Genomic DNA, 24659 nt, shown 5'->3' with positions numbered 1-24659 from the left:
GAAAATAGAAAATTTGCAAGCTCATTGTCTTGGCTTGCATGCTTATTAAAGTTTATTTCTCTGTGTTGTAACGAAGACAAAGTAAATTAGTTTGGGCAAAGGCACTACTTTGAAGCACTAACAGAACCCATCGTCTGAAGTTTCCCGCCCTATTTATGCCTGCAATGGCCGTGGCCACTGTGTCCGCACACCTGCAAGACCGCCAGGTTGGGGATTTCCCCTTTGGGTTTCTTCTTGACTATTTTGTCCTTCTTCTTTTTTGGGCCGGCTTCTATATTCACCACCACCTCCTCTGGTTTTGCTTCTGTGGATATTTAGTGGAGACTGTTAGTTTTCTCAAGTCTGTTGAGATGAGAAGAAACAAAGTCAAGCTCCTCTTCCCCTTCCCTCTGGCATGTGTCATGTCCCTTCTTTCTAAAAAGAAACAGTAACATTTCCTTTCAAAAATTCGCTGGAGAATTGCTACAAACAGCCTTGCAGTGTGTGTGCTACAGGACGGGAGGAGATGCTCCTCACAGAGCAATGGTACCAGCAGATGCCCTGCTGGCCTGTTTGGGTATACATGGGAGCTCATTAAACTGGCACAGAGAGGTTAAGTAATTTGCGCACTCATCCAAGTAGCCAAGAACAGACCCGCGATGGACTGACTCCAAAACTTTAATTACATCCCTTCTCAGAGCTGCTTAAGGGCTTGAGGTTCATCTAGTTCAGCAACCTGAGGTTCAGATAGGTTAAGGGTTTTGGACAAAGTCACGAAAGTAGTCAGAGAGATCATGCAGTGAGTTTTAGGAGCAGGCTCTAGGAAAATATGGCTTGAGGCAGCCTTCCAGCTCTGCTGTTTTCTAGCTGCGTAAACTCGGCTAAGTTACTCAGCCTCTTTGTGCCTCCGTTTCATCAGCTACAAAATGAAGATGGTATTGCTTATGCCATGAGGTGGGTCTTAGCATGAAATATGCTAATCAGCAGTGGTCTGTGGAGCTGGGCCTGGCTCTGGTTCTCCCACCTCTATCCCTGCCACCTGCAGCAGCACCGGTCGCTTGCTGTTACTGTGGTTTTCAAGCCAACTGTTGACTGGAACCGAGTTTGTGGTCATTTCTAATCCCAGGATCTTTCATTTCAACTTCTGCTAAACCATATCTGTCCAGTCCTTATAAACTGAGTTTTGGAATCAAAATCTAGGTTATCTCTATTAAAGTTTATTGTGTTGGTTTTGGCCTATCCCCCCAGCTTTCCCCTATTTTTATTCCTCCGTTTCCACATTAAGACAAGAGCCATAGGTTGATTTCAGCAGTGGCCTGGAGGCAGGAGACCTGGGCTCTGGGATTCTGCAGCTCAAATCAGCTCCATGACCTTTCTCAAGTGTTGTCAACCCTCCAAGATGGTCTCCTCACTTGGGAAGTGAGGAGTAGACTCTAACATGCCTCCCCTTGCTTCCATCTATAATTTTCTCATTCAACTGGCCTTATTCTATGTTCAGTGTCCCAAGAACAGCTACTTACCCATATTGCCTGTTTTCTCCTTGCCCTCCTTTTCCTTTGAGAAGAGAGAGACAAGATTACCAACATGGCCATGCCTCATTCATTAATCCTGACCACTACAGCTCTAAGTCAGATCTCTCAGCCCTCTGCATTCTCAGAGATCTATTTTAGAAGCATAGGCAAATGGTCCCCATGGAACCCCCAAGTGAAGCTTCATAGTAAGACCTGGGACCCAAGTGCAGCGAGATGCCCTGGCCTGGACAAGAGGTGCCCACACAGCCAAGAAGACTGCCACCAAACTGTAGGCTTCCTGTCCTCTGCAGAAGCTTCCTCTCAGCCCCTAGAATACCAACCTTTCTCCCCCACTGTGGGTGCACCTCCCTGGAATATCACCTCAAGCTGCATGGTGAGCTTTACCTGCTGGCAGGTGGGCCCCAGGGGCTGGAGAGGTTAGCTGGGAGAGGGAAAAGGGCTGAACATGCTCCGGAAGCGGTAATGTCCATTGTAGCAAAAGGAGGGCATTTACAGGCAGGGATTAACACCTGGTTTGTTTATTCAACTGTGTATCAATATTCATGGACAGTCCTAGATGAAGAAACTATGGTCTTTCCAAACTAAAACATCAGAATATTTCTATTCAATTAAATATGATGATAACATATGACTAATTTTGCTTTCCTTTTTCACTTGGGATTGAGAAGATATGCCAAACTCATCCCTGAGCTTTTGCCTGAATCTCTCCGCATGGTTCTGTATAACTCAGCCGCTTACTTGTCTGTGTGCCAGAGGTCACAGACAACCTGCTCAGGCAACCTGCTGATTAGCCCATTTGCTAAGGCCAAGACCTCTGCCTTTACTTTGGTAGTTTCCCACATGGACTTAGAATCCTGCTGAAGACCTGGAGCCCTTTGCTGGTGTATCTCCACATGTACCCGAAGCTCCCATCATGGGTGCCCGCCTGTCCAGAGCCCCCATTTCTCCTGGCTGGACCTGCCTGAGTCTGACTGGTGGGCAGATTCTCCAGGTGCTATGTTGGATTGAACGTTCTTCCAGCATTTACAACAGAGCATGTGTCCTAAGGTCAGCTCCAGCTCAAGGGCAGGGATTTTGCAATTCCGGATCCCTGATCCTTCCAGGCTTTGAACCTGCCTGCATCTACAGAACCACACCTGAGCAGGGTCTACATATAGTGGAATCTAAAAGGGAACAGTGTGGGATGGGGGAACAGCAGAGGGTACAGAGCCTGCCTATCGAGTCCCTTAACTATCCCAGCAGGGGCGACACTACCTTCTGTGCTTTCTTCAGGGAGGCGTAATATTTGGACCACCAGTCAATGACGTTTTCAGCAGATTCATCCGCTATGGTCCTCTTTCTCCTTTTGGTAGACCTCTGGAAAGACTTCCTGATGTCCTGGCAAGGGAGGGGGGATGGATCATCAGTTAGGCCTCCTGATCTGTGTGCTGGTGGCTGACCAATTTACTTAGGAAGAGAACACACAGGAGCCCTCTGGGAGGTGGATGGAGTAGTTATATGACTTCAGTAACTGACAGTTGAGTAATCTGTTTACCCATTCATTCATTTATTCAGCCAACAATTACTGGGCAGATGTGAGGTAGAGTCCTTGACATTGCAGGTGTAAGGGGAACTAGGCACAGTCCCCACTTTAGGACACTTAGAGTTCAGGAGAGGGTCAGGCAGGCTTCAGGACACTATGCAGCTTCTAAGCAACTAGTATACATTTTGTGCTTCTCAGTTCCTCACCTACTGACAACAATACCTCCTACTTCACTGTTGTGAGGACTAAGTGACATAAAGGAGACGATTTCCCTTTGGCATCATTTCTGATTTGATTGTGTGCGACAATGTAAATGATGAGGGGACAGGAGAGGCAGTGACATGTATGTGGCAGAAAGGAAGCATTTTGGGGGAAGACAGTTGTCTCACGATCGACTCACCATGAATTTGTCATCCATTTTCTCTCTCAGACATCTCCTGAGTACCTACAATGTGCCAGCACTCTATCAAGTGCAGGGGATACAGAGATGTCTAAAAAATCATCTTTGACCTGGTAGGGACCAAGTTTTATGTTGGCAACACACACTTACACTGAGAATTCTAACAAAGTGGCAGGTGAAAAAAAAGTGGTGGATGGAGAGAGCCCTGCAGGTGTCATCGCAGGTCATGATGGGCATGGATGAAATGCGGACAGGAGAGCCTCCATCTATCATACTCTGCTTTTTATTTCAGCCTTTCCCATTAGCTGGACAAACAGTCCCATAGGACTTTCTTATGACTGCCTTCTTCTTTAAGTCAATTGATACACCAAGATTTTGCACTCAAGTGTATGACTGAGATTAATCACATCCTTGTTTTATGGTTCTTTGCATACTTGTCCATTTCCCTTTCTAGAATCTTAGCTAGTGGGATGAGAAGTCTCATTTCTCTTTAGAATCCAGAAGGTATATCTCTTTTGTCCCACATGACCTTGTACAAAGTAGGTTGTAAATATTGGCGGAATAGGCCTAGATGAGGAAACTGTTGTCGTTCTAAGCTAAACAATTGAGAAGAGTTTCTGTTTAAATATTACTGTCCTATTTGACAGGCCCTTTAATCTCACATACATTGACTATCTGATGCTACAACAATGCTGTGAAGTGGGTATCAATATATTCATTTTACAGCTGAGGAAACTGATACTTAGAAACATGAAATTGCTTGCCCGTGGTCACACAGCTGGTGGGCAGGAGGACTAGTACCTAAAGCCTCCACTGCAAACTAACGAGCCTTGGAGACATGAAGAGGGATTACATTCCGACCTTGGCTTTCCCATCCTTTGGTAGCTCCTGGGCTGCAGGTTTGCAGTCAGGCTCCAGCATAGGGGATGAGTCAGGGACGTCAGCCAGGCTGTCTGGCTGAACCTGCATGGAGTCAGGTACCACTGTAGGAGGTGGCTCAACATCCACAAAGATGTGATCTGTTGGGGGCTCCTGGGAGACACTGAGGCTTTCAGAGGGCTCAGCAGCTATTAGCAGATCTGAAACATCTGAAATGAAAGTACTTCAGGTCAGGAAACTGGGCTGCAAACTGGAGGGGTCATTTCAAGGACCCAACAATGGAAATCAGAGAGATTTGTATTCAAATATGGCAAGTTCCTAACATTTCTGAACCTGACTTTCCTTACTTAGAAAACAACAGTGAAAATACCTGTCCCACTGGGGGTAAGTGAGATTACGATGTAAGGCATCTGGTGCATAACAGGTAATCAATAAATGGTTGTCCTTATTCCTGATTCCTGAGAGTAATTTTAAATAACTGTGGTCATAGGGATCCTACTCATCAGGGTTTAGGGCACAGGTCCTCTGCATTGTCTGCTCCCTGTGTGTTAACTCAGGGAACCCTTGGAGGCTGCAGAGGTCTGAGAACTCCCAAGAGTAGGCAGAACTTGGGGCACATGAGTACATGTGTTTGTCCGGGAGCAGGAGTATGTCCCCAGACTTTATGAGAGCTGAACCGGATGGCTGATCCAATAAAAAGGTTATAACACTGTCCTTTCCTGCCAAGAATCCTCTTCTGCCTATTTTGTGCTGAGGAATTCAGTACTTAGGAACACTGCCCACTGGGTAGCCTCCACACTGCCATGGCCTCCAGTTTCCCTCCCCTAGTTGGTGACTTTTCAACAGAAAATTCAATTCAACAAACACTTAATAGGCATCTTCTCTGTGCTGGGCACAGAGATAGATCAGTGGGATAGAATGCAAAGCTCGGAAATAGACTAGGGATATATGGCTACCTGATTTATGAAAAAGATAGCACAAATTAATGGGGAAAGTTAGTAAATTCTTTGGGAGAAAATGGTGTATCAAATGGAGAAAGATGTCTCTGGATCCCCACCTTAAACCATACACAAACACAGATAAATTAAAGATCTAAATGTGAAAGTTAAAACATACCACCAATAGAAGAAAATCTAAAATAAGATCTTTGTGACCAAGGAGTAAGAAAGGGTTTCCTAAGCAAGAACCTAAAGGAATAAACCATAGTTTAAGATTCAGATTAAACTTTAAGATTTACGAAGTTTACGATTACATCAAAATTAAGAATTTCTTGACAAAGATTGGGACCACAGGAAGGTTAGCAGTTACCAGAGTAAGAGAAGATGTGAGAAATATCTATAATCTACAGGATATTAACATCTAGGATTTACAAAAAGAAAACTAAAGGAAATAAAATATGTAAAACATGGGCAAAGGATATGAGCAAACAAACCACAGAAGGGAAATCAAAATGGCAACAAGCATATGAAAAGATGTGAAAAATTCAGTAGTAATCAGATAAATCCAAGCTAAAATAAAAAGGAGAAATTACTTTATATCCAGCAGAATGGCAAAAACCAAACAAAAACAAAAACTCCAAAGAGATAAAAACGGGGAAGAAAATGGTACTACAGAGGCAGTAATGGTAGAAATGTAGAGTGGTGGACTGGCGTAAACCGGAGTGCCCCCTGGTGGCACTTAGTGAAATTACATGTGCACATTCCTTGCGATGCACTAATCTCACTCCTGGGCTGTATGCTCCAAGGAAAATCCCACCCAGGATCCTCCCTTGCGAATACCCACGGGACACTCAACATAGCATTGTTAATGGAAGTGGGGGGTTGGTATCATCCTAGAAGTCCAATACGAGGGGAAAGGAAGGGCAAAGCGAGTGGGACAGACGCAGCAGGTAGTAATAACAAGCTAATGCACACCCAGCAATATGGGTTGATCTTAAAACACAGCTTTGAGTCAAGAGCAGGAAATCAAATGACGATTATAGCATCATATCCTATATGTCAGTTACATGGATTTAAATTTTACAAGACTCAGCAGTGTGGGGCCTACAGTGGGGAGGGGCCTGGGAGGGAGGATGGAAAATAAGACATTGGAGGCACTGGATAAAATGAGACAGAAGCCTTCAACAGACCGGTGATCTACAACAGGAACTGAGAAGCGCAATTATCTATACTCTGTGCACCTGAGATCCAAAACAGAACAAATTAAAGTCACATCAAACAAAGAAAAATGTCAGGGAATTGGGGCAGGAGGGAGCTGGAGCCATATTCAAGGAAAGTTTCATAGAAGCTTCAGTCTTAAAGTCAGAATTTGGTAGCTAAAGAGGTAGAAAGGACTGCAGATGCAAATTCTCCAAAGATCCACTTGACGGGTGGGATTCGTCTTTGTGCGGGTCCCATAGCTGGCACTGCAGACCCCATGACTTTATAGTCTGCAGCTCCAGGATCTAGAAGCAGCTTCCTACCTTGTCTGACTTGGAATCCATCCACCTGTGAGGCGAGAGCAAGGGGCTCCCTGGATTTACACAAAAACTGCTTCAAGCAGTTGATGGTGTAGGTGCCCACCAGGGTGCTCCTCCCGAAAGCTCTCCAGTCCACCACGCAGATGCTCAGGGGCGGGTGCAGAAGCTCATTCTCAGGCAGCTCCTGGGGGGAGAGGCAGGGGTCAAGAGGGGGCATTGCCTGGGCTGCCCCTGGCTGCTGGCACCCTGCAGATCTACCTAGCAGCAGGACCAAAGCAAGCCGGGCACCCTCCTCCCTGCCTTGTCATTCTACCCATCCAGGTCACCCCTGAAGCTTGCTGGAAGTCTAGAGCACTGCCTTCCCAAGCCAGGGAGTAATTACCCAAAATATGAGGGATGGCACCAACAATTCATCCCAGGTGTAAATTGCAAAAATCACATACTTCCAAATTCTTAATGGCAATTGTCTTCAGTGCTCTTATTTGATCATTATTTACCAGCAGAACTCTTTATCTCAAATGAATGTTGATCCAGACCCAAGATATAAGACAGGTGAAAGGAGAGACATTTAAAATGGGGCTGAGGGTGAGGGGCCAACACCCTGGCCACTTATTTCTCCCAGTGGCCCCAGAAACTTAACAAAGTACACCATGTACATCTTTAATTCTAGTCTTTGCTACTTTCAAATAAGTGTCCATTGCAGATAACTGGGTTGGATGAAACAGAGTTTTTTCTCCCAGGTTAATTCCAAATCAGAGCACAAAAATGTATATTGAAATATTGAAATAAACAAAAGCAAAGGTGTCAAAAAATATCACTTTAGGTGTATAAGTTCACATGTAAACTACTGACATGCTAGGAACAATTTTTTAAAAATCTAACCATTAAAAAAAGTGTTTACAGTATCTTTTAGGCCAGTGGTTCTCATACTTCAGTGGATCCCAGAATCTCCCCTAGGACTTGTTAAACCCAAGGTGTCTGGACCCCAGTCCCCAAATAGTTCCTGACTCACTAGTACTGGAGCAGGGCCTGAGAATCTGCATTTTATACAAATTCCAGGCAATGCTGATGCTGATGAACTGGGAGTCACATTTTGGGGGCCACTTGGATTTACTGTATGATCTACACCCAGAAGCTTTAAAAACAACACAACAACAGTAACAAAAGTCTATTTTATCCCATTCAGAAATTCTGGCTTTTCGTTAGATTAGACTATTCTTCCTTGCAGGCAGTGGGCACCCAAACTCTGAAACACCTCCCCAAGGCAGGTAAATGAAGTGGCGGGTCCCATCTGTGGACATGAAAGGAAAGGGCAGGTGGGGGAATGAGGCCCGCACCACTTCGAAAGCGTCTGCCTGGACGCTGAAGTTCGGGTTGTTCTTGTAGCTCTGGATCACACAGGACTTGACTCCTTGTCCCCCGCACTCGATGATGACCTGAGGACGGTCCACAGACAGGAGCTGCACCTTCTTCATTTCTCGGACTCCCCAGAAGAGAACCTGAGGAAAGGACCCACAGAGCTGTCACTCAGAGACCCAGGGAGGAGCCGGCACGCTGCCCGGCTTAGGGTGGGAAAGCCAGACTCGTAGCCTGAGAGCAGTATGCTCTCCCAGGAAAGGACTGTGCAGCCCCCCGAGGGCTCTGACCCATCCGCTTTGTCTCCTTTCCACCCCACGATGCCCCTCACCCAAGGCAGACACGGATTGCCATGCTCCACTGCCTTTTATCCCTGAAGAGCAACTCGGTCCTTCCCAGAGCCATACCTCCACTCGGTATGTACTCAGCACTGGCCGAATGCTGGCAGGAACTGGGTAGATCTGGGTGACATCTGGCAGGTCGATGGGAGGGAGCCCTTGCAGCCCAGATGAAGGGACCTACCACACAGAACAAGCGCTGGTTAGAAGGTCGGGAGAGGCAGGAGGATGCAAGGCACCACAATCACCTCATCCATAGGCTGTCATTGTTTTAGCAGAAGTAATGGGTCCAGCTTAAAATGTAACCAAGACCATGCATCTTATTGTACAATTATTAATTGACAAATAAATGCACGCAATCACAAGGGTAACCAGCATTCAATGAGCACTTAGGATATGCCATGAAGTTAATAGGTAAACAAGCTTTGAGTGAGCTCACAATATAAAAGGGAGGGAAGAAAAGACAAGTAAATAGATCCTTACACCCTAACACGGGAACTAGGGCCATGGAATGGACAATGGGCTCTGATCAGATTCTGAAACGGAGACTTACTACTCCCCCATTATGCACTATTACACACTAGATTCATATGTAATCACATATGGACTCCAGCTCAATCAGCAAAAACAGAAAATGAAGTCTTTTGAAGGCAAACATCCAGGATAGAAAGGCATCATTTCCTAATTGTACTTTATTGAAATCTCACACAAAGGGCTTAGAAAGTCTACTAAGGAAAGGGTCCTTTGCACTGTGTGGGCCACCCTGCACTGCCTTCAAGACCTGGCTCATCACATACATCTTTTAAGAAGCCGTGCCTGACTTTATCCTGGCCACTGTGAACATTCTCCCACCCAGCCTTGGAACGCGGTACAAGCTTAATCACTCTGCTGTGTGACCCTGTGTGAGTCCCTTTTGCTCTCTGGGCATCAGATCTGGGGCCAGATGACCCTCAAGCCCTTGGGAGTCACAGTCTGTGAAACAGTGCTTTGGAGCAGGAGGTGCCCCTCACCGGGCTGTTGGCCTGCCCTGCCCAGAGGAAGTGTGTGTCTACTTCATCTCACTCTCCAAGCCCCTCCAGTGGCGCTCTGTATCCAGTGGGTTCTGAGCAGATGCTTATTGGCTGACTGACACATTAGCTCCATGTACTTGAAAAAGCTTAACTGCTCATCAAAACCCGCAAAGCACAGACATATCACCATTTCCTTTTCACAGACATATTCCAGTTGGCAACGGCAGATATGGTTAAGCTCATTATAAGAAAGCTCAGTAAAAGAAGCCAGCAGATGCTGCAAATGCCCAACAGGCTGTAGACAATGAAGCTGCAGAATGAACCAGACCAGACAAAGGAGCCCAGAAATGCTGAGAACACGTGCTTGATACTGGCAGCAGAGAGGTGAGCGGTTCAGAGACAAAACATCACCTCCCTGAAGAGCGGATCGCTCCTCCAGCTCCAGAGGGGTCAGCATAAAACAGCTGTGGTGGGGGCACAGGACGGTGCCCCTGGATGGGTTTTTTTTTAAACACCATATGTTTCCTCACCCCAGGGCTGCCAAAATGTCAGCCTGGGAAATGCCCTGAAGCAGCTTTGTTCCACACAGGCCTGAAAGATGCCCTTAAGAGTTCAACATGGGCCTCGTAGGATTCCTCAACACAGTTGGGCTTGAGTGACTTTGCTTCCAGCCAAGACTAAACACTTTCACAGTGAAATGGATCAACTGCTGGCTTATAAAACTCATAAAACTGGCTTATACACTCAGCACATGGGTCCATAAAGATAAAGAATTGTCATGAAGGCAAAATATCAGGAAAAGATCTAGGTGCAAAATTCAATTAGTTTAAGCAGCTGCCACTCTCAGGATCATGCATGACCCTTGTCCCAGCCCTGCTCATCTGAAAAGTCACTGACTCTCAGAGCCATTCTCCTTTCGTTGTCTCCCTCAGCCCATCGTCTTATGTATATATACCTCTCATTCAGTGCACTGGGTAGGCACCATTCTTGGGCCCCATTTACTTCCTAGCTGTCTGAACTTGGGAAAGCTGCGCTGTGTCTCTGAGTCTCAGTTTTGTTATCTGTAAAGTGAAGATGATCATATCTAATTCATGAGCTGCTGTGAAGAACTGCTGAGACAGCATGTAAAGAACTTGCCATGCTTCCTGGCACATCGGAAGCTCCCCAGGAGGAAGGGGATGCTGGAAATTGACTAATCCGCTCACAGATAAATGTTGATCTTCAACTGGATTCAGATGGTCTAGGATCACTATTGCCTCAAACTACCTCAGAAGCAAAACTTACATCCTCTCTCAAGGAAAATGGTTTCAGCCTGGGCTCAGATTTTCTCTACATATTTTTTATGAATGAGTGAATGAATGTGTTTGAAAGTATTGTGTTGAGATTTGATTACATGTAAAATGTTATTCTGTGCATGACATGGAAATGAATCTCACACCCTTCTAATCTATGAGCCAATCCTGTGGACTCTACCTTTGATAAATACCCAGATTTCTCTCTTCTACAGCTGCAGTCTACAATCTTCCAAGTCGCCAGGTTGCCGATCTGGATCGCGGAAGAACCTCCCAATCAGCCTCCCTGTTTCTCCTCTTGCCCCTTCTGCATATACTCAATCCAGCACCCATAGTGTTTCAAGTCACACATTATGCAGAATCCTCTCTTGGCTTCTTATCTTTTATGGAGGAAAGGCCAAACTCCCTGCAAGGCTCCAAGTGATCATTTCCCTTTGATCTCATCTCCCCTGTCTCTATCATTCCCTCCACTCTAGTCACATTGGCCTGCTTGCTGGTCCTTGAACATGCCAGGCTTCTTAGGCTTCAGGGGCTGGCATTTGCTGTTCCCTCTGCATCAAATGCCCTTTGCCAAGGTATCTGCATGGCCTATACTCTTCTCCCCCTTCAGGTCTTAACTTAAATACACTTTTGCAGTGAGGATTCTCTGGGTGCTTAAAATGTTAACCCTGCCTCCTCTCCCAACACATACAGGTCCACTCTTATCTCACACTGCATTCCCTTTTCTCCTTAGCATTCACCACACTGTTGTCACATTATCATTTACAGAATGTTGTCTGTTATCTCCCCTCACTAGAATCTAAGTCCCATGAAGGCAAGGAGTTTTTTTCTGTTTTATTCACTGACAAATTCTTTAGAATGTGCTTGGCACATGGTAGACATTCAATAATATTTGCCTGATTGCATGAATGAATGAGTGAAGCAGTCCTTGCCTTCCCAAAATTTGCAGATTAATGAAGATAAGTCTGTAAACAAGTGACCTTACCATACCCTGAATTAAACAGAGAAAGAGGCAATGTGCTATAGGGTGAAAGAAGAGAAACTATTTCACGCAATACAGGTGGAAGTGGGGAGTCTCTTTTTCTGAATTTTGATGATGACCATTTTCCTAAATAAGTAAGTGCAGTGTGGAGGTTTGGGTGGGAGTAGGGAGACACTTCAGAATGGGGTAACAGCAGGACTAAAAGCAGAGGAGCACATTTGTGTCGTGAGGTCAGGGAACTGGGCATAGTCTGGCATAAAGAGGCTATACCGAGTGGAGTGTAATGTGGTGAAATGTGAGCTGACAATGCAATCTGAAGACAAATTTTGGGAGAGTTTAAGTGCCAGTCTAGGGAAATTTGACATCCCCCTATTGGCAAAAATAAAAAAGTTTCATAGTGAAAGATGGGAAATCCTGCATCTTCTCAGTCTTTACCAAAGTGTCGGACACTTTAAATCCCCAAGAGGGATATAATATGAAGCATTTCTTAAGGTTTCTTTTCACTGTATTTGGTGTTCCAAAAAATAAACTTTGGGAAATATTTCTGGAGATAACAAGTAGGGAGGCCTTGATGATTTCTCAAGAGGACAGTGGTATGGTCTGGCTTGTGTTCTGGAAAAACATGGGGAATGAAATACACAGGAAAAAGATAGGGAGCTGGAAGACCAGGAAAGGGGCCGATGAGATGATGCTGATGAGAAACAGAGTCTATGGAAAAGGGAAGGTGGAAGCCGTTCCAGAGGCAGGCTATGGATTTAGGCAGAGTGAGGAATCAAAGCTGAATCTGAATGTTCTAGGTGGGCAGAGAGTCTGAGGAACAGTGGAGCTGCGAACCAGGATGGGAAGAGAGCGGGCTGCTGGCTTGGGCAGCGAAGGAAACAGAGACGGTGCATCCAGCCTGGGGCATCAGAACCAGGGCCTTAAATGCTTCTTCAGAGACTGGGAAGGGTTTTGGTAATGCAGATGGAGAGGATGAAGTAAACCATCCACAGAGGAAAGCACAGCAGCTGGTGACAAATGAAGGCATTTTCCAGCCTGACTTCTCAGCATGTACGAGAGCCTCATGCTAAGACATTCACGCTGATGATCAAATTACTTTTTGAACAAGTAATCAAATGAGAGGAAGTCCTAATGAAACCCTAATGAATTGTATCTTTTAGGCTGCCTGCCCTGACCATGCTTCTCGATGAACTCAGCTGTCAGGAAGGAGAAGCAGCAGGACCCCGCCTGTATGCTCGGGGTGGAGGGTCGCAGGGTGAGTGGTGGGACCCTGGAAGCAAGGGAGGGCTGAGCCGTCAGGGGGCCTGGAGGGACCAGTCGGCCTGCCCCTCCCCCGTGGACGAGGGCGCTCAGGCTCAGGGCACTTGAGGAAGCTTCCTGCAGTGAAGAGAACAGATGACTGTATCCAGTTCAGTTAACCTTGAGCCTTAAACTTCTGACATGTAAAATGGGAGCCTTGCACTAGATCGAGTTTTCCCAAGTCAGCATTCCTCTACCACTGTTATCACCTGTGCTATTACCCAGTGAACATCCTCACTGGATATAGTTTTGTTTTTAAAAAGGAAACTTCAGGCTGCTAAGCATAGGGAGTACCCCTTGCCATAAACGAGGAAATTAACTTTAAAAAGAGAGCCAGTGAAAACAAAACATGTTATTGGAGTATGTAATGTGAAGCAGTTCTTAAACTTTCTCTTTGCTATATTTGGAGGGACTGGTGTTCCAAGAAGAGACTTTGGGAGATATTCCTGTAGGTAACATTGATCTTTTTACAGGAACTGGGCCTGAAGCCTGTGCTCTTTCGTAAAAAGGAAAGTTGGAATGTAAGAGAGGTATTATGGATGGATGGGCATCAAACCAGACTTTCTTCTACAAGTAGTTAGAAGGATCAAAAAAAGGCAAAACCCCATTTGCAACAATGTGGGTGGACCCTGAGGGCATCATGCTAAGAGAGATAAGTCAACAGAGGAAGACCAACAGAGAGAAGTATGATCTCACTTTCATGTGGAGTCTAACAAGGCCAAACTCATGACAGCAGAGCTTAGACTGGCGGTTGCCAGGGGCGGGCTGAGGGATGGGGTGGGGAAGGAGATCCTCTTTCTTCTTCTCTGTTAGGAATGCTTGCCTTCAAGTTACTCTACCAAGCGAGAATTTTTAAAATTGGGTATCTGAAAAATCAGCTTTCCTACCGAAGGCTCGGTCTGACCCGCGGGTGAAGCGCCACCTGCCCGCAGTGAGTGGAATGGCCAGGAGAGGCCCCTCTCTGCTATGAGCCCACCTGGTCACTTCTTTTCCAGGTCCCCTCTGGGTCGAGAGCCAGACCAGCGAGTCTCGGCTTCCCTGCCCGGACAGCCAGGCTGTGCTTTCTGAAAGCGTCTCCTGAGACCCAGGTTCCTAAATCCCCCTATGTCCAAGTGGGGCAGAGTGGGAGCTCTTTGTCCTTGGGAAGCTGTGTGACCCAGTGCAAGGAGAAAGGGCCTTAAAGGTCTGAGTTGGCTCTCAGCTCAACCATCAAGTAGCTGCGTGATGAGGTCAGTCAGTCAATTATATTTACTTTGCTCTGTAAAATGGGACTCATCCTATTTCACTAGGATTAAGGGAGGTTCCATGTGGTGAAATGCATGTGAGCCACAAACATAACACCCAACGTGTAGGGACTGCCCACAGGCATCTGCTGCGTCCTCTGTCCTGTCCTCTTGTGGTCTGCACGGAGCTCAAGGACTCGCACAGGGACTGCTCAAGCACTGTTGGCCAAACCCACAAGGACCTTTCATCTGGGGACCCTGACGGGCAGCATGGGGCTCTGGGAGCAGCCGGTGCCACCTGAGTTCCTAGGCGTGCCTCCCAGATCCCCAGAAGGAAACACCTCCAGACTCAGGGCGGTAGGGAGGCACCAGGCACTTCACTGTCCAGCACTCCCAGCAGGGCTGCTTCTCCGGCCAGGAAGGCCAGACAGATGCCTCCTGTAGATGTCGCCTCCGCTTCACTCACCTGCAGCAGTTCAAACACAGCAAGGAGGTCCCCTCCAGAGAGGTTCCCACAAAAGACAGGGTGATAGCACAGCTTGGGTGGCTCATAGTCCTGGTCAGCTAGCTTCACAACAGGAGCAGCCACGGTGGCACCCAGATACTCCGGCTTCCCCTATGGCAGAAAAGAAATGCATTTTTGTCTCTGATTGTTACCTACCTGGTTCGGACCTGCATCGGTGTGATTTTGTAAATGATCTTCACAAAACTGCCAGCCACAGTATCTCCCTCTTGCTACTGTCTTCCTCTCTTCTCCTGCCAAGCTCCTGTGTCCCTTTCCAAGGCTTGGGGAGTAGTGGGATCCATTCGGGCTCCCAGGGGAAACTCTAAAAGGGTCATCTTTAGGGCTTCCTGGCCCAAGGCTATCTTAGTGGTTACCTCAGCATATGGAGCTCAGTGGAATGAAGTTAAAAATAATCATCTAGGGTGGACTTGAAGGGGAAAAGGAGAAATAAGGTGGCACCAAACATCCCAAAAGCTGTCCAGGGCAGGACATCATTGTGTCAGAAACATGAGCTTTGGGGTCCAAGCTAACTTAAGTTTGCATTCCCAAGTCTGCTACTTTCTAGCTCTATGGCCTTGGGCCATTTGCTCAACATTTTCTGAGCCTCGTGCTTAAAACAGGGTTTAAAATAATAGCTGTTAATGGGGCCATGAGACTGAGGTAAAGATGTATGTGCTCTGCACAGTGATGGTATACAATTAGTGCTCAATACTTGGTAACAAGATGATGACAGTATGTTAAAGCAATAGAGCAGTTCTGCCCTGTTTTCTTGGTAGTAAAAGAGGATATGAAAACATTTTTGTACATATATATATATATATATATATATATATATATATACATATATATATGCGTGTATATGGGCCATAAGTTTCTTTGAAATATCTGATGGCACCATCTCCTGCCTCTTCACACCTGCTCCCAGGAGCAGCATGGGGCTGGAACACGGGGCCTCTTTGCTATTTATCTCAGGAACTGCTGGAATGAGGGCATGGAAAGCTCCATGTGGGCAGGGCTGTGTGTTTTAGTCACTGCAGTATCCCCTGGCACAGGGCAGGTACTCATACATATCTGTTGAGTGAAAGCTGTTGGCTCAAGGACTTCAGAGGACAAGGACAGTGCCCACATTGTCTTCTGGCCAAAGCTGGGTTTTAACAGCTGCCCTGCTTTGTTGCCTCTGGACTCATGGACCAGCACCGGCCTTCCTGGCTACAGAAGAAAGCAAGGCTTAGGTGGAATAGGGTCTAGTTCAGTCCCATTTGTAAGCAAACAAAGCTGCCTGCTGACACCTACTGGCAGGGTCAGACCTGTCCCTACTGTGGGTGGAATTAGGGCAGCAGGATATGAAATGAGTGACCTGCTGCATAGTTATTTTGCCCATGACCTTAGTTGGGAATAATTAAGTAAAATTAACCTTGGAAACTAAAAAGTAAACTGAAATCCAAGCAACCAATTTGCCAAAGATAAACTCATGTCTTAGAGAACCAGCAAACCCTAATGAGGTCACAAGCCACTGCATGGGAGAAACCTAGGGACTAGAATCCCATGTGTGGCAGAGTCAGGATCTCATAATCTGACCTGAGGACTGTGGGCCCAGGATGCGCGGCAGCCTATAGGTGTGAAGAGAAATCTTTTGCATGTCCACATATATACCTCTCCAAGAAAAAAATGAAAAACTTTCATGTATTTTTTTCTCTCCTACATTTCCTTTACCTTTGGATGTGAGAATATAAGCAGATGTGAGGAGATAAGCTTGTTTTTCTGTGAAGTGTTTGGTTTGAGGTGGGGCCCAGGAAGGCAATCCTGGGATGGAGATCTAGGACGGGTCCAAAAAGCAAAGTGACAGCAAGAGGAAACCCATGCAGCCCCGTGGATTGGCTTGTGAGGCACTTACCAGGGTGCCTGACTGCTGGTGCTGGTTTTCACATAGAACTTATTTAGGATTGGAGCCATGTTGCTGGGAACAAAATTGAAGGGTACTTATTTTGTGACCATCTCCCCAGAAAATGTATACTATATACATAACAGTGGAACTTACATTCCACAAATATATACATCTAGCTCCAATTTATGCTGAGGGAACAGGACCCAGAGAGTGAGGGTGAAATGGAGAATCAGAATGTGTATGTCAAAAGCCACACTAGCCACTCCCACGTGTGCAGGAAGAGTGGACACAGGAGGCTAGGGTGAGGTTCTGGCTCTGCCTCCAGCTAGCTGTCACCCTGAAGAAGGCATTTGAACTTTCTGGGTCTTTGTTTCCCTTTCTAGGAAGCAGGAGACTCATACTCTCCAAGGTCCCAGCTCACCCTCTACAATTCTCCCATCCTATTTTCCTCCTGACCTTGGATCAAGGTCAGAACTGCCCCCATGCTGTGAGGAGGTGAAGAGGCTTTAGGAAGGCTTCGTGGAACAACTGCAATGCTTAATGCATTTGTGCTTCTGCAACTTCCCAAAGAGATAAAGACATCAAAGAAAATAAATAAACCTCTGCCTTTCATTTTAGACTTCTTAATTTTAAAAAGGAGAAAAAGATTTGTCTTACTAATCTAAAACAAAATCCTCTTGTGAGCTTTGAATCTATCCAGTGTTTCAGAACACAGACATGTTCTGAGAGGAAGATGTCTGATTGACATCACAGGACAAAGGGACAGAGATGAATATGTTCACATAGGGCTTAGAAGCAACAACCGAGGGAAAAACAACCCAGTTACAAAGGCTGAAATCTTGACAATACTTATCCATTTTCTTCCAGCCAGGCCAGATCAGTAAACACCTCCTATTTTCAGAAAGCATGATATTTTTATTAAATAGCAAAAGGACACAGAACTAGCTGGGGGCTGGGTACAACTGTGGATTGCTTTGTACAAGCATCCTATTCCTGAAGAAGTGTGGGACAACTGAGTTTTGTGAACTAGATCTATTTTAATTGCAATCTAATGGCATGTCTCAGTGAAAAACCTTTCAGTAAAGCAAATGATCGTCACCAGTGTTCTGGTTCTATAAGTCACTGTTTTCCCAGATCAGAATTGTGTCTGGGCATATCAAGAGGCCTGAGCTACCACAGGCTGGTTAAATAAAGTAAGTTAGTTGAACATGGCATTTTCAGCAAGGCACAGTGGGCATGGCCCAGGACACTCACCACCGTGTCGCTGTCGTACAGCTCTACCACCACTAGAGGCGGGGACTCCACCAGCTCCCTCTGGTCTCCATGCAGCACCAAGTTATTGAACAGCAGCATCTGGTTCCAGGTTGGGGAGAGGGTCTGGGAGATGACCTGGAAGGTAGGGCCAAATAAAAGCAAAAGATCATTCTATTGGGTTGTAGGGGGCTCTGATATACATTCATTCAGCATTTACTCATGGACGCAAAGAGAACACATCCTCCTCATTGTTGCTCACTCATTCAATATCCAAGTGACAATGTAAACTAGGTACTATTATGTTCTAGGTGCTTGGGGACACAGAGTTCCTACCCCAGAGAAGCTTCGATAAGTGTCATGAGTAAGTAGAGCCCCTATGATGACTAATACCCTATTTGCATACATAATGTGAACTCAGTCCTCAGGGCAGTACTGTGATAGTAACAGTAGCTACCTTTCATCAAGCACTGACCATGTTCCAGCAGTTGCACTTTACATGAAGTCTCATTCAAACTTCTGGAGTGGATAAAGCTATATACTCACATTTTACAGACCAGGAAACCAAGGCTAATTTATCTAGAGCCAGCAAGTGTCAAGACTGGGATTCAACATGAATTGCCCAGCACTAAAGCCCAGGCTGCTAACCTCATCCACCTCACCAAGTAGATGTTAATATTATCTCCATTTTATGGAAGGGCAAACTGAGGTGGGTGAGATCTAGTGATTCTTCACTTAGAAGCAAATTAAATGATGTCATTAAATACTCTAAAGTGGGCTTTAAATCTAATATTCCTTACACAAAATTCTCCTGGCTTGTGGATATTTATTTGATTGCACTGAACTGATCAGACTTCAAAATCACCTTCACCACTTTGCATGACAATTTTCTTTCTACCATAGCATGCTGTGACATTGGCAGTTGGCCGCACCCATTATATAGATGGAGAAACCAAAGGACAAAGAAGGACAGCAACCTGCATAATTAGTCCAGAAGCATGAGTATCTTTCCTAGAAGTGGCTCAGAGACCCCCCTGGTTCCTTCCAAAAGAAGGGTGTCATTGAACTTGTATCCTCTATTCTATTTAATTGGGTGTTAGGAAACATGCTAGTTTTAAAGACTGGGGTTGCCTGCAGGATAGGCTCCTGAGCAGAAACTGGCCTGTTAATAAGTGAGGCCAGTCCTAGGAAGAGGCCACAGTCAGATTTCCTTCTCTTCCAGGCTGTGCAGGCAAACGGGTGATTTCATAGGTGGACACAGCACAGCGGTGGCTGGGTCCTGAGGAATCTCCGCACACCTTACTTCTCACTGTTTACTCCAGGAAAGATCAGAGAGAGATCTGGCCTGGTCTAACTTTCCAGACTCCAAAGAACAAATAAAGCTGTCATCTCAGAATTTTATATCAAGAGCCATCTCTAGTTACGGCATTAAATCATTGGCACTGCGGTCAGGAAAGAATTTTTTATTGTTCTCCTTTATGGGTCATAAAAATGCATTCTGCAGTTTCATTCCTTTCTTGCTTTTTGCTTTTAGAGTATTTTATGCCTCAGACATAGTGAGGTTTTTGACATAACATTTCAGAGAAAATCTTAACTTTTGGGGCAGGAAAAGAATGGTATCGACCAACCTACAAACAGGAGTTAGAGAGTTGCAATGCAAAGTAACCCTGTGTCGGTGGCAGACATCACAAAGAACGATGGGTTTTGATGCTGCTTTTAAAAACAGAAAGGTGATCTCTCCTGCAGCATGCATCCAAGTGATAGCAAAGAAATTTAGGATCCTCATAGCATCTTTCCTATAGAAATATTTTGATGGTTTCCTTGGCACTTTGGGCTATAAATGTCACCTGATAAGATTCCAGAAGCCAGCATTCATTCATTCATTTATTCATTCATTCATCATTGATTCATTCACCATAAATTAATTCAGGACCCACAATGTGCTAGGCACCAAGAGAGCATGCTGTGCATAGGGAGTGCTCAATAGCTTTCTGCAGGAACAAATGAATGGGTTTTGGACTGTCCTCGTAGTTGTTACCTGAGTAGAAAGACTACATGGACACCTTCAAGAGGTACTGAAAGGCTCACCCAAACGGAAGTACATCCCCCGATTCTCTGTTAAAGTGCCCGTGACTAGGCTCATTATGTCAGGGCTTCCTGAAGGGTGTCACTGGTGGTGGATGACATTATTTGGGAGACCACGGTAGCACTCAGCTAACACTTTGACGGAGGAGTGAGATCCTACGGACGGGGCATGGCTTTAGAGTCAGATACCTTGGAATGTTGCCCTAGTTTCATCAACTGTCTTATGACCAACCTGGGCAGGTGATTTAACTGCTCTGAACCACAGTTTCCCTCATTTAAATGGTGTCAGCACCTACCTTTAAGTATTGTTATGACCACTGTCTGAAGTTAAACATATTAAGGGCCCAGCACACAGTAGGTGATCAATAAGTGCATGTTGCCCACCCAGCTCCACCCCACTCACATGCTTTTATAAATGAATAAACATTTTCTGAGCACCTACCACATGCTGGGCTTGGTATCCTGGGTGGTCATATCTAACAGGAGACCATCCGTGCCGTGCTCTTGGGACTCAGCCTCAGTCTGGCTGTTTGGAATCCCAGGTTCCATGCTCCTCACCCTCTAGGCTCTGCCCCACCCCTCTAAGGCTCCCCCTAAGCCATGAAGCTCCTCTCTCCCCATCTATCTCCAAAGTCTTTTTCTCTGGGAGCTGTCTCCCTTTCCCTTTATCCTTCAGTCAACACAAGATTTCTAAGTCCCACATCCTCAGTGACGCCTGGAATAACGGATCCCTTTCTGAAATATTTCATACCATTAAGTCATTTTATAGAGGACTGGCTGCAGGCCCGGCCCCTCCGAGGCAATTCTCTCTGAGCTCCATCTGGTGAGTTCAGATGAGAACTACCAGCTGCATGGTGGAGGCCTGCTGGCTACAGGGCCCCTGGGCTCAGCTTTCCTGTCCTGAGGAGTGCTGGAGGGGGGCATGTCACACACAGACCAGTTCCTCCAAGGCAGCCTGACACTGAAACAGGAGAGGAAGCTGGAATCCTTCCCAGGGACCTCCCTCAAACGCTCTGCCCCACCCAGGGCCCCTGACACTGCCTCTGACAGCCTGGAACTCCACACACTTGGGGCAGGTGGAGGAGGCAGGTCCACCCTTCGAGAATCGCCCACCCTTCTGGTGGGAAGCCTCAATGACAATAATAACAAGCGGTCACATAGCAGCTGTTATAAGCAAGGTGCTGTCTCGGGTGTTTTACCCTCTGGGAAGTAGGTACGTCATCATCATCCTGATTTTGCAGATGAAGAAATTGAGGTCATGAGGGTTTTGCTCAAGGTCACACAGCCAATTAATGGAATGGCTTGGACATGAACCCAGGCAATGTGGTTCCAGAGTCTACACTCTTCATCACTGCACTATGTACTACCTCTCAAAGCACAGGAAAGAGAAAGGAGTCCCGAGTCTTCACGCTTCATGCATTTTCACGCTCCTTTGCTAAGTGAGGATGGAGCCACCTTCCTTCTCAAGTCTCTCTCGATTTCTCTCCAGACAGATCTAACCTGTCTTCATGTGGCTATTAGAAGACTTTGAATGGCCCCATGCTGTGGGGTTCCTCATGGTATAGCTGACTGTCCAGAGAACTGCCTCCCTCTGCACCGCAGAATCAGGGTCTGGTCCCTGCACCCCCTGAGCCCAGGCATGGGACCCAGGGCAGAGCAAGGGCTCTTACAGGTGCTGGTGACACACAGGAGATGACAGTTCACATTGCGATACTGGTCTGTGTGTCATAGATCCAAATGTAACCTCTCAGTCACAGGCCTCACTTGGGAGAGGGATGTCAGCCCTTGTAGCATCGGCCAACATAGTGGTCACCATCCACCAATCACTTTGTACACTTCACTTTCTGTCTCCTCACAACACACCTCTTTTCAGATGACACACTGAGGCTTAGTGAGTAAATGCAGCTAAGAGTAGATAAGCTGAAATGTGACCTTGGGGCTCTCTCTGGCCTTTGTCTTAACTCCCAGGGATAGACCAGTTCTTGAAGGAGCTTTCCGCTCTCAGAACAGTGAATCCTCAGAGATCAGAGCAGCTCCGTAGAGAATATGACTAAGGAGAAAAGCATCCTATTGGACTTTGCTAACAGGAACATTTCTCACATTTCAGCCCTCAGTGTATAGGAAAGGGAGAAAGCACAGAGCAAACAGGGATAGACCCATCCCCTGATCCCCACCACATCCATTAGGAAGTAGTGTCTCCAGAGGGAGACCCTGAATCGCACAGGTGTTGAACACGCACCAGTTCCCCCGCTGGTGAGTGCAAAGCTCCCTGATCACAAAGCTGGTGCACTTTCTCCCCCGCCGGGACCCTCACTGAAGACCAGACCATAAGCCTGTGTGGGCCCCCTCTGTGCTGTTTTCTCAGTTGTCCATCCCCACCAAACTTGGCAAGTGCCGTGCACCTCAGCAGGCATTGGGGGGCTAGGTTCTGCTTCTCCTTCTCCTCCCTCTTCACCCCATCTCTCCTCCACCTGGGTACTTGACCTCTTGGTTTCAGAACAATGGATCACGTTGGAAAAACACACCTTCCCTACGTGAATCCTTCCTTGCACGTGTGCTTTCAAGTCTGAAACCCCTACATACGCAGAGATCCTGCTATTTGCAACATGTCCCTGCTATTTTCTTTCCTAAGCCCTGTTGTAGATTGGCTGTGGGCTATAGGAAAAAGGAAGGCGGACTTCTCTGGTTACCTTTGTGGTTTGGCAGTGGGAAAGGAATGAGACCCTGGCAAAGGGGTCTGAAAGTCCGTTGCTGTCGGCCGCGATGAGGCCCCGGGCTTGGTACATGTGCGCTCTCAGCTGACAGACATGCTGGGCTGCAGGACAAAGAACGGAAAGGGGCAGCTGTTAGCGGGCCCCACCCACAGTGAGTGCAAATGGTGGCAGTGTATGAGCATCTGTGTGCGTGGCCAGAGATAAAGAAGACCATGAGCATCACCCACTTCCGAGATGGAAGACGAAGCAGAGAAGAAAGGGGACGAGGCCGTATTTGGGGGGCAGTTTGGAGTCAGGCCTTCTCCTGGGTGCTTTCACCACACTGTGGGTTCCAGTCTCTATAACAACTCTGAGAAACATAAATAATTGTCTCCATTTTACAGATGAGGGAGTTGGTTCACAAAATGGCTAAGATAATTCTCCAACTTTGAAGAGCTAACAAACACCAGAGCCTGGATTTCATTTCTGCCAGATTCCAAAATCACCTTCCCTTTCTAAAATAACAAATTGCGCTTCCTAGCAATTCTCCCAGTTCCATTGTGTGTGTGTATAAGAAACGGGCCACAAGTGTTCCAATAAACTCAATATACTAAGTCTTGAGCCATCCATTCACCTGTTCCTCTACTGAGCCAGCCACTGTCATTTTGAGCACCTGCTGTGTACCAGGTACAGTCCTGGTTGCTAAGGATTCTGACGCAGCTAAGACAGCACCTGCCTTGGGAGCTCCAGGCAGGGAGCTGACCACAGTGACGGGAGGCTGGGGTAAGGGTGGTGCAGAAGATACAGGCCAAGGACACTGCAGGGGGTGGGGAGGAGCCATCAAAGGCAGGAGTGAGTGCACCTGTCAGACAGGACCACGGCAGTGCAGACTGGGGTTCGGTGGGGAACCCAGCCTCTCCCAAAGGCAGTATCACACTGTGGTCGAGTTTGTGTCATCATGGGGACTGGGATACAGGAACTCTTGCATGGCAATTTGAACAGCTCAACTTTGTGAAATAAAGGGTCAAATACCCTGTGCCCCACCCCCGTGCCACTCCTAGGCATATACCACGTGGGTCTCACACGAAGTTACTAACTTTCTCTTAGTTATTCACATGAGCCTATTAAACCTCTCTTTGACTCTCTTCCCTCACCTGTAAAATGGGGGCAATAATAGTTTTTCATAGGATTAATGCAGGAGATTGAAGGGCTGAGAATGGTGCCTGCCACAGGGGAAAAACTTTAAAAGTGGGGTCGAGATTCTGGTGTGCTGTTACTATGGCTCCTTGTAATATGACCTGGGATGGTGGGCAGCTGGGGGCAACCCGGGTCTACCAGAGCTCCAACGGCAGCCGCATGGACTGCACATTGCACAACTCCAGGGGGCGCCGTTTACTTAGTCTAGTTTCTATTTATCTGAAACCTTGAGTCTTCCCAGCTTTGTTCCTTAGACTAGCAAAGTCAGCCTCCTCTTTCCTCACATTGGCAGCCCGTCTCCTGTGCTGTGACTTACTTTCCACTTGTGATTACTAGTGACATGTCTGACCGTCCCCACTGGAGGACCAGTACCACCTCTAACTCATCCCTACCTCCCCCACTAGTGTTCCCATTGCAGGTGCAAACTAATTATTGGTTGAATGGATATTTTCTGAAGCACAAGATGACTGAAAAAGCAAAATTTTCCAGTAGGTGTGGAAGGCGGCCAAAGCCATCAATGTCAGTTCACAGCAGAAAAAGTTTATTAGGTCAGCCTTTGAAAACAACATGCTGCAAAGGATCAGGAGGCTTTGGAAAAAGTTTCTCCTCTCCCATGAATTGTTAGTAGCTGGGACTGCAAACATATCCATGTGCCTTGAGTCTCTAGAAATAGTGTCTATAGAAATAAGAAGATAAGTTAATGTGGGTGTTTTTTACCCCAAGATGAAAACTCCCTAAAGACAGGATGGAAAACAGTATAAATAAAGCAGGGT

The 24659-nt window shown here is 46.5% G+C and overlaps 1 protein-coding gene across 1 annotated transcript in view; it reads right to left on the bottom strand.

Annotated features, from left to right (window-relative positions):
* The window catches only part of FER1L6 (fer-1 like family member 6), a 105844-nt gene that overhangs the window by 37215 nt on the left and 43970 nt on the right, over window positions 1-24659 (bottom strand). Inside the window, exons 19-28 of the mRNA XM_036883108.2 lie at window positions 22687-22811; window positions 17915-18049; window positions 14737-14886; window positions 8534-8644; window positions 8108-8269; window positions 6774-6954; window positions 4295-4521; window positions 2766-2888; window positions 1500-1533; window positions 192-304 (exon numbers count right to left, since the gene is read on the bottom strand). Of these exons, the coding sequence (XP_036739003.2) occupies window positions 192-304; window positions 1500-1533; window positions 2766-2888; window positions 4295-4521; window positions 6774-6954; window positions 8108-8269; window positions 8534-8644; window positions 14737-14886; window positions 17915-18049; window positions 22687-22811 (1361 nt within the window). The remainder of the gene's footprint in view (window positions 1-191; window positions 305-1499; window positions 1534-2765; window positions 2889-4294; window positions 4522-6773; window positions 6955-8107; window positions 8270-8533; window positions 8645-14736; window positions 14887-17914; window positions 18050-22686; window positions 22812-24659) is intronic.

This window comes from Manis pentadactyla, chromosome 3 (genome assembly GCF_030020395.1).
Source record: "Manis pentadactyla isolate mManPen7 chromosome 3, mManPen7.hap1, whole genome shotgun sequence".
Taxonomy (NCBI): domain Eukaryota; kingdom Metazoa; phylum Chordata; class Mammalia; order Pholidota; family Manidae; genus Manis; species Manis pentadactyla.
This window is presented reverse-complemented; position numbering and strand designations above follow the sequence as displayed.